Source organism: Amblyraja radiata, chromosome 13, assembly GCF_010909765.2.
Source record: "Amblyraja radiata isolate CabotCenter1 chromosome 13, sAmbRad1.1.pri, whole genome shotgun sequence".
Classification (NCBI taxonomy): Eukaryota; Metazoa; Chordata; class Chondrichthyes; order Rajiformes; family Rajidae; genus Amblyraja; species Amblyraja radiata.
Window position 1 is genome coordinate 46,228,117 of NC_045968.1, and position 14,006 is coordinate 46,242,122.

Sequence of the window (14,006 nt, forward strand, 5' to 3'; positions counted from 1 at the left end):
ATGTCATCCTGCTGCCAAGCTACAGACTGCTGGAAGAGAGGACAACCCAATGAGTGGATGTATCCTACACTGATTTTGTGTGCCTTTGGATTTTTCTCTGTGATGAGGCCAATAGATTCTTTTTTTTTGGCTTATCTAGTTGGACCTGACAAAAACATAACTGTTCACCAGGTATGTGTTGAATGCAACTTCTAATCTGCAAAGTTATATTTTATTGTACTAAAATAAGCACTCAAGAAGTAATGAATTAATATCGAGTTGAGATAGGGGGATATATAACAATGGTCATTAGGGAGTGCCGACTGTAAGTAGTTCAGGACTACTCTCTAGTTGTTGGTAGGATGATTCAGTTGCCTGATTCAGCTGGGAAGAAACTGTCCCTGAATCCGGAGGTGGTGTGCGTTTTCACACTTCTATACCTTTTGCCTGATGGGAGAGGGGAGAAGAAGGAGTGGCCAGGGTGCGACTCATCCTTGATCATACTGCTTGCCTTGCCGAGGCAGCGTGAGGTATAAATGGAGTCAATAGAAGGTTGGTTTGTGTGATGGTCTGGGCTGCGTCCACAATTCGCTGCAATTTCTTGCGGTCTTGGATGAAGCTGTTACCAAACCAAGCTGTGATGCATCCTGATAAAATGCTTTCGATGGTACATCTGTAGAAGTTGGTGAGAATTGTAGGGGACATGCCGAACCTCTGAAAACCTTCTAAGGAAGTAGAGGCGTTGGTGTGCTTTCTTGGTCGTTGCTTCAATATGGGTGGTCCAGGAAAAGTTGTTGGTGACATTGACTCCTAGGAATTTGAAGTTTTCAACCATCTCTACTTTGGTGCCGTCAATGCAAACTGGGGTGTGTGCACCGCTTCACTTCCTGAAGTCGATCACTATCTCCTTTATCTTGCTGACATTGAGAGAAAGGTTGTTGTCTTGACAAAATGTGTAGGAAGGAAGAGCTGGTTAAATATTGAAGATAGACACAAAGTGCTGGAGTAACACAATGGGTCAGCCAGCATCTCTGGAGCAAAATGGTGACGTTTCGGGTCGGAACCCATCCCTTTTCTCCAGAGATGCTGCCTGACCTGCTGAGTTACTTCAGAACTTGGCGTCCACATTCTCCAGAGAAGCCGCCTGACCCGCAGTTACTCCAGCACTTTGTGTCTTTTTTTTTGACAGCATGAACTATATTGAACAATGTACTCCATCCATTATTTGCAACATTCAATGATTTTTTCCTAGAATTGGAGTAACTTCCTTTTAAAAGGAGATGTTTAAGGATTTACTCAGTGCAGATCTTCATGAATGGGAATATTATTTTTAGTCCTTTCGAAATATATTTTGTGCTTGAGAGTTTTACATGTCACGCATGATGGTGACAATGACGGCGTCCCCATTGTTGACCCGAAATGTCACCTATTCCTTTTCTCCAGAGATGCTGTCTAACCTGCTGAGTTACTCCAGCTTTTTGTATCTATCCCCATTGTCTTACTTCTATTCAACTAATATAGAAGCCCAGCTGCACTGCCGTAGACTAATGCCCCTGTCCCACTTAGGAAACCTGAACGGAAACCTCTGGAGAATTTGCACCCCACCCAAGGTTTCCGTGCGGTTCCCGGAGGTTGCAGGTGGTTGCCGGAGGTTGCAGGTAGTGGAAGCAGGTAGGGAGACTGACAAAAACCTCCGGGGACCTCCTGGAACCGCACGGAAACCTTGGGTAGGGCGCAAAGTCTCCAGAGGTTTCCGTTCAGGTTTCCTAAGTGGGACAGGGGCATTAGTCTACGGCACAAAGTGTGTGCAACTGAGTCCATACCTCATTTTCCTTTTCTATATGGAGAGACAGTCAAACTGTTCGTACCTTCTAATCCAATCTGACCACCAAACAAGCTTCTGATTCAAACCTTCTCCATCACTAAAGATTATTTAATATTTTCATCACAAAAGTTTATTTAATATTTGCTATCAACTTGGTCACAATTTGTCAACTCTGCTACATTTACATCTGAACCTAATAAACCTCGCATCAAACAACAAAAAATTATTTTTGAGAATCCCAGAAAACCGCAATTAAAGAAATGATGTTTTTAAGAAGGAACTGTAGATGCTGGAAAATCGAAGGTAGACAAAAGTGCTGAAGAAACTCAGCGGGTGCAGCAGCATCTATGGAGCGAAGGAAATAGGCAACGTTTCGGGCCGAAACCCTTCTTCAATTAAAGAAATGACCACTGGATATTATATAATCCAAAATATAATCTGCATACTTATTGTATTTTGTATTTCTAGGATTATTAGTTTTATTTTTAATCTGTTTATTTTAGAAGTAACCTTATACATTTTCCTACTTACTTTCAGGCTATGAATGAAATATTTCCAATATGGACATACTCGTGTTTGGTACTGTTAATTCCCACCTTCTTGCTCACAGACTACTTGAGGCATAAACCTGTCATAGTTCTTCATGGTTTTGCCTTAATTATTCAGTGCACATTATTAATTTTAAGCCGAGGGGTTTTGGCCATGAAATGTCTTCTCTTTGACTACGGGTTGGTGGCTGCCACCAATGTAGCTTACTTTTCGTACATCTACAGTGCCATTAGCTCTGAGCACTATCAGAAGGTGACTGGTTACTGTCGGACTGTCATATTGGTTGGACACACTCTCGGCTCAACTGTGGGACAAGTTTTAATCTCTGTGTGGAACGCCTCGTATTTCTGTCTCAATGTGATTTCACTCGCTTCGGTGTCCGTGGCCTTCCTGACCGCCCTCTTCTTGCCAACGTCCAAGAGAAGTAAGATTTTCCACAGGGAAGATGTGGCTGAAGTCAATAGGGTGTCACCGGCAATTGAAGACTGCCGACAAAAGTGTGGAAAGACTGGACCCCAAGACAACCCGGGTGATCAGACAGTTGATGGACTGGCAATGACAATAGATCGTAACAATGCTTCAAATGTCTTCCTCCAGCTGTGGTCTGATTTCAAAGAATGCTACTCGTCTCCACAGCTGCTCTGCTGGTGCCTTTGGTGGGCATTGGCCACGGCTGGCTTTAACCAAGTTGCAAGTTACATCCAGGTGCTCTGGGAACACATTGAGCCAACAGGGAATGTTACGGTGTACAATGGCGGTGCAGAAACCATCTCCAACCTCATGGGTAAGTCAAGAAGCTTTCATCTGTAAAAATGAAATCCGTTGATGCAACATCCTTACTGCTGGTGCAGATGTAAACATGTGGGAGTAGGAAAGGAAAGAAAAGCTTTAGGAATAGGAAACTAATTAAAAAGGGTAATGTGCTGTAAAATTATCAGCAACGTGAATGATAAGATAGACACAAAATGCTGGAGTAACTCAGCAGGACAGGCAGCATCTCTGGAGAGAAGGAATGGGTGACGTTTCGGGTCGAGACCCTTCTTCAGACAGAGAGAGAGGGGAGAGGGAGTCTACAGATACGGAGGGGTAAGGTGTGGAAATGAGGTCTGTTCTGGCATTCCAGAGGTGAATCGCAAGTCTAAGTTCCCACCCAAACCAAAGGCAGTCTCGAGGAGCCTGTGAAACAAGGTGAATGAAACATTCATTACAAATAAGACAAAACAACAGGTACTGTAAAAAGACGCAAATCAGAATAGCCAAAGAAACTAATGGAAGGCCATAGAAGATGCAATAAATGAGGCAATACATTCCATATAAACAATAGTTTAAACCTCAGGTGTTTTATGGTTATGGGGCAGGCACAGAGCTGTAGCAGGTAGATCTGCTCCTGCAGTCACAGCAGTCCAGGTTCAACCTTGAGGCAGTGTAGGGTTTCCTTATGGTGCTCTGGTTTCCAAAGAATGCTGGTAAATTCGCTAATTACCTCTATTGTTTTCAGACGACCTCCCCTAAAATAGGGTGTAGTCCCAATCTTCCAATCTACCTCATTGTGGACTTTTTCTCTGTAAGTGCAATACTGACACACTCTGGTATATTTCTCTTTGCACTATCTCTTGTACGTGTACATGGCTTGATTGTTCTCATGTACAGCGTGGTTTGGCACCGAAACAAAGCTTTTCATCATATCACGGTACACACAATAACCAGCACCAATAGTAAAGGTAGATGACAGAAAGATTGGGAAGGGAGGAGAGGGAGAGGGGAGGGGGGATAGTCGAGAGAATAACTTTCTAACTGACCTTCTCTTGCCAACGTTTAAGAGAAGTATGATTTTTCGCTGGGAAGATGAGGGTGAAGTCAACAGAGTTTCACCAGTAATTGAAGAGATGTTGGGATGTTGACAAGAATGCTCTGCAGGTTTAAATGGGTTTCAATGTCAATGATACTTTATTGTTGCATGTACATAGGTACAATGAAATGCTTTGTTTTGCATACAATCCTGTACAATCGCACAGCACACCTCGCCCAGTACAGGCAGCACACAAGAGTCGCCACATGTCTGGTGCCGACAGTTACAAAAAGTTCACCGAACCTTTGTTAAACAACCTCCTTTGTTTTTGTTCATGCAGTCGCAGAAAAATAAATAACAGGATCATTGGCAAGAGTGGGACACTCCCAGTCTTTGGATAATACTCAGTCTTCAGTTACAAATCTCTTGCCCCTGTCTTGTATCTGCATCTGACATAGTGTATCTCAGAGCTGTGACTTGGAGCTTTCAACTGAAGGCTAATCATTTTTACTTTATTGAAACTTATCTGACTGTAAGGTCTATTGCTACTGCCAGGTTTAACAATTTTTTGCTGGTCTCATCTACCTGGCAATTAATTACCTCTTCTTGGTCAATGAAGCCACAATGAGTCTTTGGGGAAGTTCACCAGAACTTGAAGCAGAGTTATTTTTAAGAAACATTTAGACAGGTCCACGGACAGGACCGGTTTAGAGGGATATGGGCCGAATGCAGATGGGACATGGGGCATGGGACATGGCCAGTGTGGGCAAGTTTCCACATTGTAAGACTCTTTGACTCAATGACAGAGAGTGTTGTCCGACAGATTTCAGAGATTCTGATTTAAAAGGAAACATTGTTTATGGCAAATACATTACTGTTCATTAAAAGACGGAAAGGGGTGAACGGATCATGTAGACTCCATGTCGGTTACTCAGCTGACCTGGGTCAAGATTGCTGACGTTGATGATTCTCCTCATTCTGTTCTCCAGGTGCTACCTTTGCCTTTGCCGTTGGGCATACAAAGCTGGACTGGGCCGTCTGGGGTGAACTGGCACTCGGCATCTTTTCAGTGGTGAACAGCGGAGTTTCATATGCCATGGCTTTAACCAAAAATATCTGGGTTTGTTACGTTTGCTACAGCATATTCAAGAGCTGTTACATGCTGCTGATTACCATTACGATGCAAGTATGAAACAGTAACTTTACCGTTGCCTAGTAGCTATTTTTAATGAAAGTGCAGAACTAACCAAAATGGTTAAAATATTTGTAAGATAAGTCTAACGTAATGACTTCCACTGAACTGCAAAATTGTGATAGATACAAAGTGCTGGAGTAACTCAGCGGGAAAGGCAGAGGCAGCATTTCTGGAGAGAAAGGATGAGTGACGTTTCGGATCGGAACCCCTTTTCAGACTGTGATTCTGGTTATGAGCAAAATGCTGAAGATTATCTGAATGTTGGATTTTTCTGATCAAAGGGAAAAACCATACATAAGGCTTGGTTTTTACTTTCTCAGTGGTTTATTTTAAATCCTACCTTTGCTGGATTTAATTTAAAATGCTGAATTTAATTCTGTTGAATTTACCCATTAATTACCTAGCACATATGAGTTTTTTTTTTTAACTTCAGAGAACATGGATATTCCTGACAAAGCCGCATTTATTGCCCAGCACTTGTGGTCTTTTATGGTTTGTAAAGGTGCCTCCAATATTATCACCTGAAACAGCTCAACTCTACAACAAGAGATAGATTTTGATAGAAATCTCACATGAAGTAATGGGAAAACAAACCATTTCGATTTTTTGCAGTTGTGTTTCAGGAATTGACAGAAATGAGATCTCACTTGTACAGTAAATCTCTCTAAATAGACGAGGGCAGATACATGTGAAAACAAGGAACTGCGGATGCTGGTTTACAAAAAAAGACACAAAGTGCTGGAGTAACTCAGAGAGTCAGGCAGTGCCTCTGGAGAACATGGATAGATGAGATTTCGGGTCGGAACCCTTCTTTTTGCAGACTGATCGTGGTGGGAGGTGGGGAAGAAAGATGGAAGGGAGGAAGGGCAGGACAAACCTGACAAGGTAATATGGATACAGGTGAAGGGGGGAGGTGTTAGATAGGTAGATGGTTGGGCAAAGACCAGAGATGAAAAGACTAAAGGTATGTGATGTAACAGTCCTGGTGGGGCACAGGGAAGAGGGGGGGGGGGGGGTTAGTAAGTTGCCTAAAATTGGAGAATTCAATGTTCATACTGTTGGGTTGTAAGTTACCTATGCGGAATATCCAGTTTGCACGTAGCCTCACTCTGCCAATGAGGAGGCCCAAGACAGACAGGTCAGTATGGGAACGTGATGAGGAATTAAGATGGTTAAGATTGGGAAATCCAATCGAACTTGGCAGATTGAGTGCTAGTGTTCGACGAAATGGATGCTGAGTCTACGCGTGATGTCGCCGATGTACGAGGTATGTCAGGAACACCGGATATAGTAGATGCGGTTGGAGGAGGTGCACGTGAACCTGTCACATCTGGAAGGACTGCAGGGGTCTCTGGATGGATATGAGGGAGGTGTAAGGACAGGTGCTGCATCCTATTTTCTATGTTTCTATCTCCTGCGGTTGTAGGGAAAAATACCTGGGTAGGGGGTAGTTTGGGTGGGAGGGGATGTGTGTACCAAAGAGTTATGGTGTGAGCGGTTTAGTTTAGAGATACAATATGGAAACTGGCCCTTCAGCCCACCAAGTCCATGCCAACCAATAATCATCCTGTACACTAGTTCTATCCTAACTCTAGGGACAATTTACAGAAGCTAATCTGCAAATCTTTGGAATGCAGGAGGAAACCGGAGTGCCTCGATAAAATCCACGAGGTCACAGTCACACCCTCTGTATAGACAGCACCCATAGTCAGGATTGAACCCGGGTCCCTGGTGCTGAAAGGCAGCAAATCTGTAAAGAGTGGGGATGGGAAGATGGGATAACATTGAAGGTGGCGGAAATGTTAATGTATTGGATGTGAAGGCTGGTGGGGAGAACACAATGAGGTTAGATACATGTTTAGCCCAGAAATGAATGAGGTTTTTTTTTGTTAAAACAAGTAATCTCATGTATAGTGTTAACTTCAGTCTTTGTTTAAATAAGTACAATGACTTTGTAAATCTTTCCGAAAAACGCTGAGAAATTTGAGTGTAACAAGATTTTCTCTGAATCCAGGTTTCAAATTGCAGTTAACCTCAAGAAGGGACATTATGCTCTCATATTTGGAGTAAATACCATGATGGCTATGATACTTCAATCCCTCCTGACCATCATTGTAGTTGATTCAAGAGGCCTCGGTTTGGACATTATTACCCAGGTTATTTATACATATTATATGTTTATACACACATACATATATACTTATTAAAGCAATGGTAATGTTTACTGGTTATGTTAACGAGATAAATACTCCAGAGGCTGCAATTCTTGAGTGGGGCACAGACGTTCAAATCCTATTACAAGTTTCGGTAAATTTTAACATTTGCTTAATCACCGGATGTCACGGTGGCAGAGTTGCTGCCTCACAGCGCCTGAGACCCGGGTTCGATCCTGACCACGTATTCTGTCTGTACAGTTTGTACGTTCTCCCAGTGACTGTGTGGGTTTTCTCCGGGTGCTCCGGTTTCTTCCCACACTCCAAAGACATACAGGTTATTAGTTTAATCGGCTTTGGTATAAATTGTTCCTAGTGTGTAGGATAAGGTTAGTGTACGGGGATCGCTAGTCGGCGCAGACTCGATCGGCTGAAGGGCCTGTTTCTGCACTGTATCTCTAAATGAAACTAAACTACTTCTCCAGATCTAAAAAAAAAATTAACGTAGCTAACATAATGAAACCATCATGATAGCTTTAAACCCATTCAGCTCACCACTAGGAAAGGAAATCTGCAAATGTCTCATTTTGGTCAATAAAAGAGATATCAAAGGGAAATATGAGATTCAGGGATATTTCCCTACCCCCCTCTTTCCCCTTAACCCCACTCCAGTGCCAACACATTTGTCCCACCATCCTTGTCACTCCTCCTCCATGTGTTTATCTCCCACCCTGTCACATATTTCCCCTTTATCCCCTCCCCCATCTCCTTCCGCTCACATTCCTCCCACGCTTTACATTCCACGACTCCTCTGACACTCTTTTGTCTTCTTTCCACTCCAGCCTTTGTCACTTACTCCACCCATCTCCCAGTCACCCCCTGGCCCCCTCACCTGTCTCCACCCCTTCACTTTCCCGGCTTTGCCCCTCCCCCTTACTCCATCAGTCAGAGGAAGGGTCCTGACCCACAATGTCATCTGCTCATTCCCTCCACAGAGGGTGCCAGACCCACCCAGTTGTTCCAGCCTTTTGTTTTTATAAAAGGAAATTAGGGATTGTTTCCAAGGGATGGGGGTGGGGGGGGGGGGGGGCGGGGGCATTAATATGCCAGAAAAGGCTACAAGCCAGAGGGTTGGAGAAAATGTATTCAGCAAACTTTCAGTGGAAGATGAAGATGTGGGAAAGCCTGTGTTGACCATAAAAAGTAACCGTGAAATCTTCAATAAAAATGTGCAGAGGAAATGGAAGTGAATACAAATATAGGTCCAGCTATTACCCAGAAACAGGGTTATTTACAAAAAAAAATTATGACCAAGGAGCAGAACATTAGGCACATACCATAGATAGACGAACAATGCCGGAATAACTCAGCTGGTCAGGCAGCCTCTCTGGAGAAAAGGAAAAGGTGATGTTTAGGATCGAGACCCTTCTCCAGGAAGTTCCTCCTACACATTTTGTCGGCTCCACTGCGAAAATCTCAAGGTATGCCTACTTTGAAGACGTTTTCCTCTCTCTGACAACCAGCAACTGCAGTTCCTTCCTAGACACATAGCATAGTTCTGTCTTCACAAAGGAGAACACCAAGGTCAGGGTCTAGAGAGGCAGAACTGAAGGGAAACAGTAATAGTAAAGAAAAAGTGGGGTAATGGGGGTAAATGCTATCAAATGTCCAACACTTGAGAATCTGTATCCGAGAGTATTCCAGGGAGCAGCTGGAAATAGTGGATACATTGGAGAACAGCTCTCAAATCTTTTGAGGTACTGGAGCAATTTCTACAGATAGGAAGGTGGCAAATGTAACCTCCCTATTAACTAAAATGTAGGAAATTACTGAGCTAAAAGCCTAACATCAATAATACAATTTACAATACAATTTATTTGTCACTTGAACCTCATAGAGGCTCAAATGAAATGTTGTTTCTGCAGTCATACACACAAGAAAAAAAGACCCAAGACACAACACAATTTACACAGACATCCATCACAGTGCATCTCCTCCTCACTGTGATGGAAGGCAAAAAAACTTATCTCTCCCCTGCACTCCCCATTCCCCTCCCGATGTCAGAGTCAAAGCCCCCGGCGGGCGATGGCAATTATCCCGTGGCCATTAACGCCGCGCCAGGTGATGCAAGGCCTTGCTCCGGGTCTTGTTGTTGGAGCCTCCGGCGGGCGCTAGCAAAGTCCCGCAGCCGTTGAAGCCGCACCGGGCGGTGATGTAAGGCCCCGCTCCAGGTACGGGGTAGCGTTGCTGATTAGAGAGGAGATTAACGCAATGGAAAGGAAGGACATTAGTTTGCAGGATGTGGAATCGGTATGGGTAGAGCTGCGAAACACTAAGGGGCAGATAACGCTGGTGGGTGTTGTGTACAGGCCACCTAACAGTAGTAGTGAAGTTGGAGATGGTATCAAACAGGAAATTAGAAATGCGTGCGACAAAGGCAAAACCGTTATAATGGGTGACTTCAATCTACATATAGATTGGGTGAATCAAATTGGCAGGGGTGCTGAGGAAGAGGATTTTTTGGAATGTATGCGGGATAGTTATCTAAATCAACATGTAGAGGAACCAACGAGAGAGCTGGCTATTTTAGACTGGGTATTGAGTAATGAGGAAGGGTTAGTTAGCAGTCTTGTTGTACGTGCCCCCTTGGGCAAGAGTGACCATAATATGGTTGAGTTCTTCATTAGGATGGAGAGTGACATTGTTAATTCAGAAACAATGGTTCTGAACTTAAAGAAAGGTAACTTTGAGGGTATGAGACGTGAATTGGCCAAGATTGACTGGCAATTAATTCTAAAAGGGTTGACGGTGGATATGCAATGGAAGACATTTAAAGACTGCATGGATGAACTACAAAAATTGTTCATCCCAGTTTGGCAAAAGAATAAATCAGGGAAGGTAGTGCATCCGTGGATAACAAGGGAAATCAGGGATAGTATCAAAGCGAAGGATGATGCGTACAAATTAGCCACAAAAAGCAGCATACTGGGAGAATGACTGGGAGACTCAGCAGGACTGGGAGAAATTCAGAGACCAGCAGAGGAGGACAAAGGGCTTAATTAGGAAAGGAAAAATAGATTATGAAAGAAAACTGGCAGGGAACATAAAGACTGACTGCAAAAGTTTTTATAGATATGTGAAAAGAAAGAGATTAGTTAAAACAAATGTAGGTCCCTTGCAGTCAGAAACAGGTGAGTTGATCATGGGGAACAAGGATATGGCGGACCAATTGAATAACTACTTTGGTTCCGTCTTCACTAAGGAAGACATAAATAATCTGCCGGAAATAGTAGGGGACCGCGGAGTTGGAGGAATTGAGTGAAATCCAGGTTAGCCGGGAAGTGGTGTTGGGTAAATTAAATGGATTAAAGGCCGATAAATCCCCAGGGCCAGATAGGCTGCGTCCCAGAGTACTTAAGGAAGTAGCTCCAGAAATAGTGGATGCATTAGTAATAATCTTTCAAAACTCTTTAGATTCTGGAGTTGTTCCTGAGGATTGGCGGGTAGCAAACGTAACCCCACTTTTTAAGAAGGGAGGGAGAGAGAAAACGGGGAATTACAGACCAGTTAGTCTAACATCGGTAGTGGGGAAACTGCTAGTCAGTTATTAAAGATGGGATAGCAGCACATTTGGAAAGTGGTGAAATCATTGGACAAAGTCAGCATGGATTTACAAAAGGTAAATCATGTCTGACGAATCTTATAGAATTCTTCGAGGATGTAACTAGTAGCGTGGATAGGGGAGAACCAGTGGATGTGGTGTATCTGGACTTCCAGAAGGCTTTCGACAAGGTCCCACATAAGAGATTAGGTTACAAACTTAAAGCACACGGCATTGGGGGTTCAGTATTGATGTGGATAGAGAACTGGCTGGCAAACAGGAAGCAAAGAGTAGGAGTAAACGGGTCCTTTTCACAATGGCAGGCAGTGACTAGTGGGGTACCGCAAGGCTCAGTGCTGGGACCCCAGCTATTTACAAAATATATTAATGATCTGGATGAGGGAATTGAAGGCAATATCTCCAAGTTTGCGGATGACACTAAGCTGGGGGGCAGTGTTAGCTGTGAGGAGGATGCTAGGAGACTGCAAGGTGACTTGGATAGGCTGGGTGAGTGGGCAAATGTTTGGCAGATGCAGTATAATGTGGATAAATGTGAGGTTATCCATTTTGGTGGCAAAAACAGGAAAGCAGACTATTATCTAAATGGTGGCCGACTAGGAAAAGGGGAGATGCAGTGAGACCTGGGTGTCATGGTACACCAGTCATTGAAAGTGGGCATGCAGGTGCAGCAGGCAGTGAAGAAAGCGAATGGTATGTTAGCTTTCATAGCAAAAGGATTTGAGTATAGGAGCAGGGAGGTTCTACTGCAGTTGTACAGGGTCTTGGTGAGACCACACCTGGAGTATTGCGTACAGTTTTGGTCTCCAAATCTGAGGAAGGACATTATTGCCATAGAGGGAGTGCAGAGAAGGTTCACCAGACTGATTCCTGGGATGTCAGGACTGTCTTATGAAGAAAGACTGGATAGACTTGGTTTATACTCTCTAGAATTTAGGAGATTGAGAGGGGATCTTATAGAAAATTACAAAATTCTTAAGGGGTTGGACAGGCTAGATGCAGGAAGATTGCTCCCGATGTTGGGGAAGTCCAGGACAAGGGGTCACAGCTTAAGGATAAGGGGGAAATCCTTTAAAACCGAGATGAGAAGTACTTTTTTCACACAGAGAGTGGTGAATCTCTGGAACTCCCTGCCACAGAGGGTAGTCGAGGCCAGTTCATTGGCTATATTTAAGAGGGAGTTAGATGTGGCCCTTGTGGCTAAGGGGATCAGAGGGTATGGAGAGAAGGCAGGTACGGGATACTGAGTTGGATGATCAGCCATGATCATATTGAATGGCGGTGCAGGCTCGAAGGGCCGAATGGCCTACTCCTGCACCTAATTTCTATGTTTCTATGTACTCCTCAACCCCGCGACTGGGGCGGGAGAAGTCGCCGTTGCGGAAGCCCCGAAAAGCGGTCTCCCAGCAGGGACCCGCGGGCTCCCGGTGTCACTTTCCACCGGACCTGCGGTAAGCCTCCGAATCCCCGGGGTCGGGTCGCAGCAGCGCGCCACCACCGCTCCACCCGCTCCGAACTCGGCCAGCTCTACGATGGTGAGTAGGTCCACAGCTCCGCGACTGGAGCCCCAGGTCGTTCCTGCTGGAGGCCGCTCCACGTTGCAGCCCCAATGACAACGGAGACCCGACAGGGAAAAGGTCGGGTTCTTCGTGCAGGGGAAAGATTTTAAAAGTTCCCCCCCCCACACACACACACACACACCCCATCAAAATAAAATAAAAACTACATTAAAACGGGACAAAAAATAGCAAAAAGACAGACGGACTGCAGAGGCCGCTGCGACGTGAATGGACAAATAGCGCACAAAGGTGCCGGATCTAACAGAGATATAATAACCAGACACTTGGAAAGCATGGGTTTATTCTCAATGAATCTACTGGAGTTTTTGAAAACGTATCCAGGAGGATAGATCAGGGTGTACTTTCGGATGTAGTATATTTGGACTTTTGGAAAGTTTTTGTTAAGTTCTACTTAAGAGGTTAATGTGCAAAATTTAAAAAACGTGGAATGGGGATTATGTATTGACATGGATTGAGAATTGGTTAACAGACAGAAAACAGAGGGCAGGAATAATTGAGTCTCTTTCCACATATCAGGCAGAGACCGGTGGAGTGCCATAGTGATCAGTACTTGGGCCCCTGCAATTCATAATATGCCAATGATTTGGATGAAGGATCCAAAAGCAAACTGGCACAGCTTATAACACTTTGACCAAGAATATATTTAAACAAGGCAGAAACACAAGAAGGCTGCTCGAAAAATTACCAGATTGAGTTTGTGGCATGATGTAGCACATTGGCATCTGAAACTAGTTGAATAATACAATAGGACATCTACTTCCATCTCAGTATTAGGAACATGTACAGGCAATAAAGATGCTAAAGACTTGCTGAGAGCACCCATCAACCAGCAAATGGGAGGAGATAATAAATTAACTGCTTTAAAGTAATATTCTTTCTTAAACATTATGTAGCAGAAAATATGTGCAGTTCTCTATGGAATTTGCAAATAGTCCCAGCAACCATTTTGTGATGATGCCTGTGAATATTGCACTAATTATCTATATATTTTTTAATTTTTGCAGTTTCTTATTTATGCGACCTACTTTGCAGTAATTGCAGGAATTTTCCTTGTCAGAGGAGTCCACAGTTTTGTCCAAACCAGAAGGAAAGGAAAGAGGCACGTTGGTTCTGGAATCATTGAAAATACTTCGCCGGCCAGAAATGATACTGAAATTACAGCGCAGCTCTGAAGAATGCTCTTTATCCCCAAAATGCAGTAGCGATTCAGAACATTTTGTTTATTTTTCACCAATTGCAAGATATACTACAGTGGGGAGGAGAGCATCAAATGAATTGAAATGAAAGAAAAGAAATTTGCTTATTTAAAAAAATCAA

At 43.8% G+C, this 14,006-nt stretch overlaps 1 protein-coding gene across 1 annotated transcript; it reads left to right on the forward strand.

Annotated features, from left to right (window-relative positions):
* LOC116979498 (thiamine transporter 2-like) lies at positions 1–13,861 on the forward strand. The gene is made up of 5 exons (XM_033031008.1): positions 1–171; positions 2,342–3,137; positions 5,132–5,324; positions 7,352–7,493; positions 13,694–13,861. The coding sequence occupies exons 1-5, from the start codon at positions 1–3 to the stop codon at positions 13,859–13,861; spliced, it is 1,470 nt and encodes a 489-aa protein (XP_032886899.1).
* Positions 13,862–14,006: the final 145 nt, after the last annotated feature.

Bases quoted from the DNA above. Each gene is read 5' to 3' on its own strand.
- LOC116979498 (XM_033031008.1), top strand. From the start codon at position 1: ATGTCATCCTGCTGCCAAGCTACAGACTGCTGGAAGAGAGGACAACCC. The intron at 5,325-7,351 runs GCAAGTATGAAA...CTCTGAATCCAG, and splicing joins CTGCTGATTACCATTACGAT to GTTTCAAATTGCAGTTAACC. The intron at 7,494-13,693 runs GTTATTTATACA...TAATTTTTGCAG, and splicing joins GTTTGGACATTATTACCCAG to TTTCTTATTTATGCGACCTA.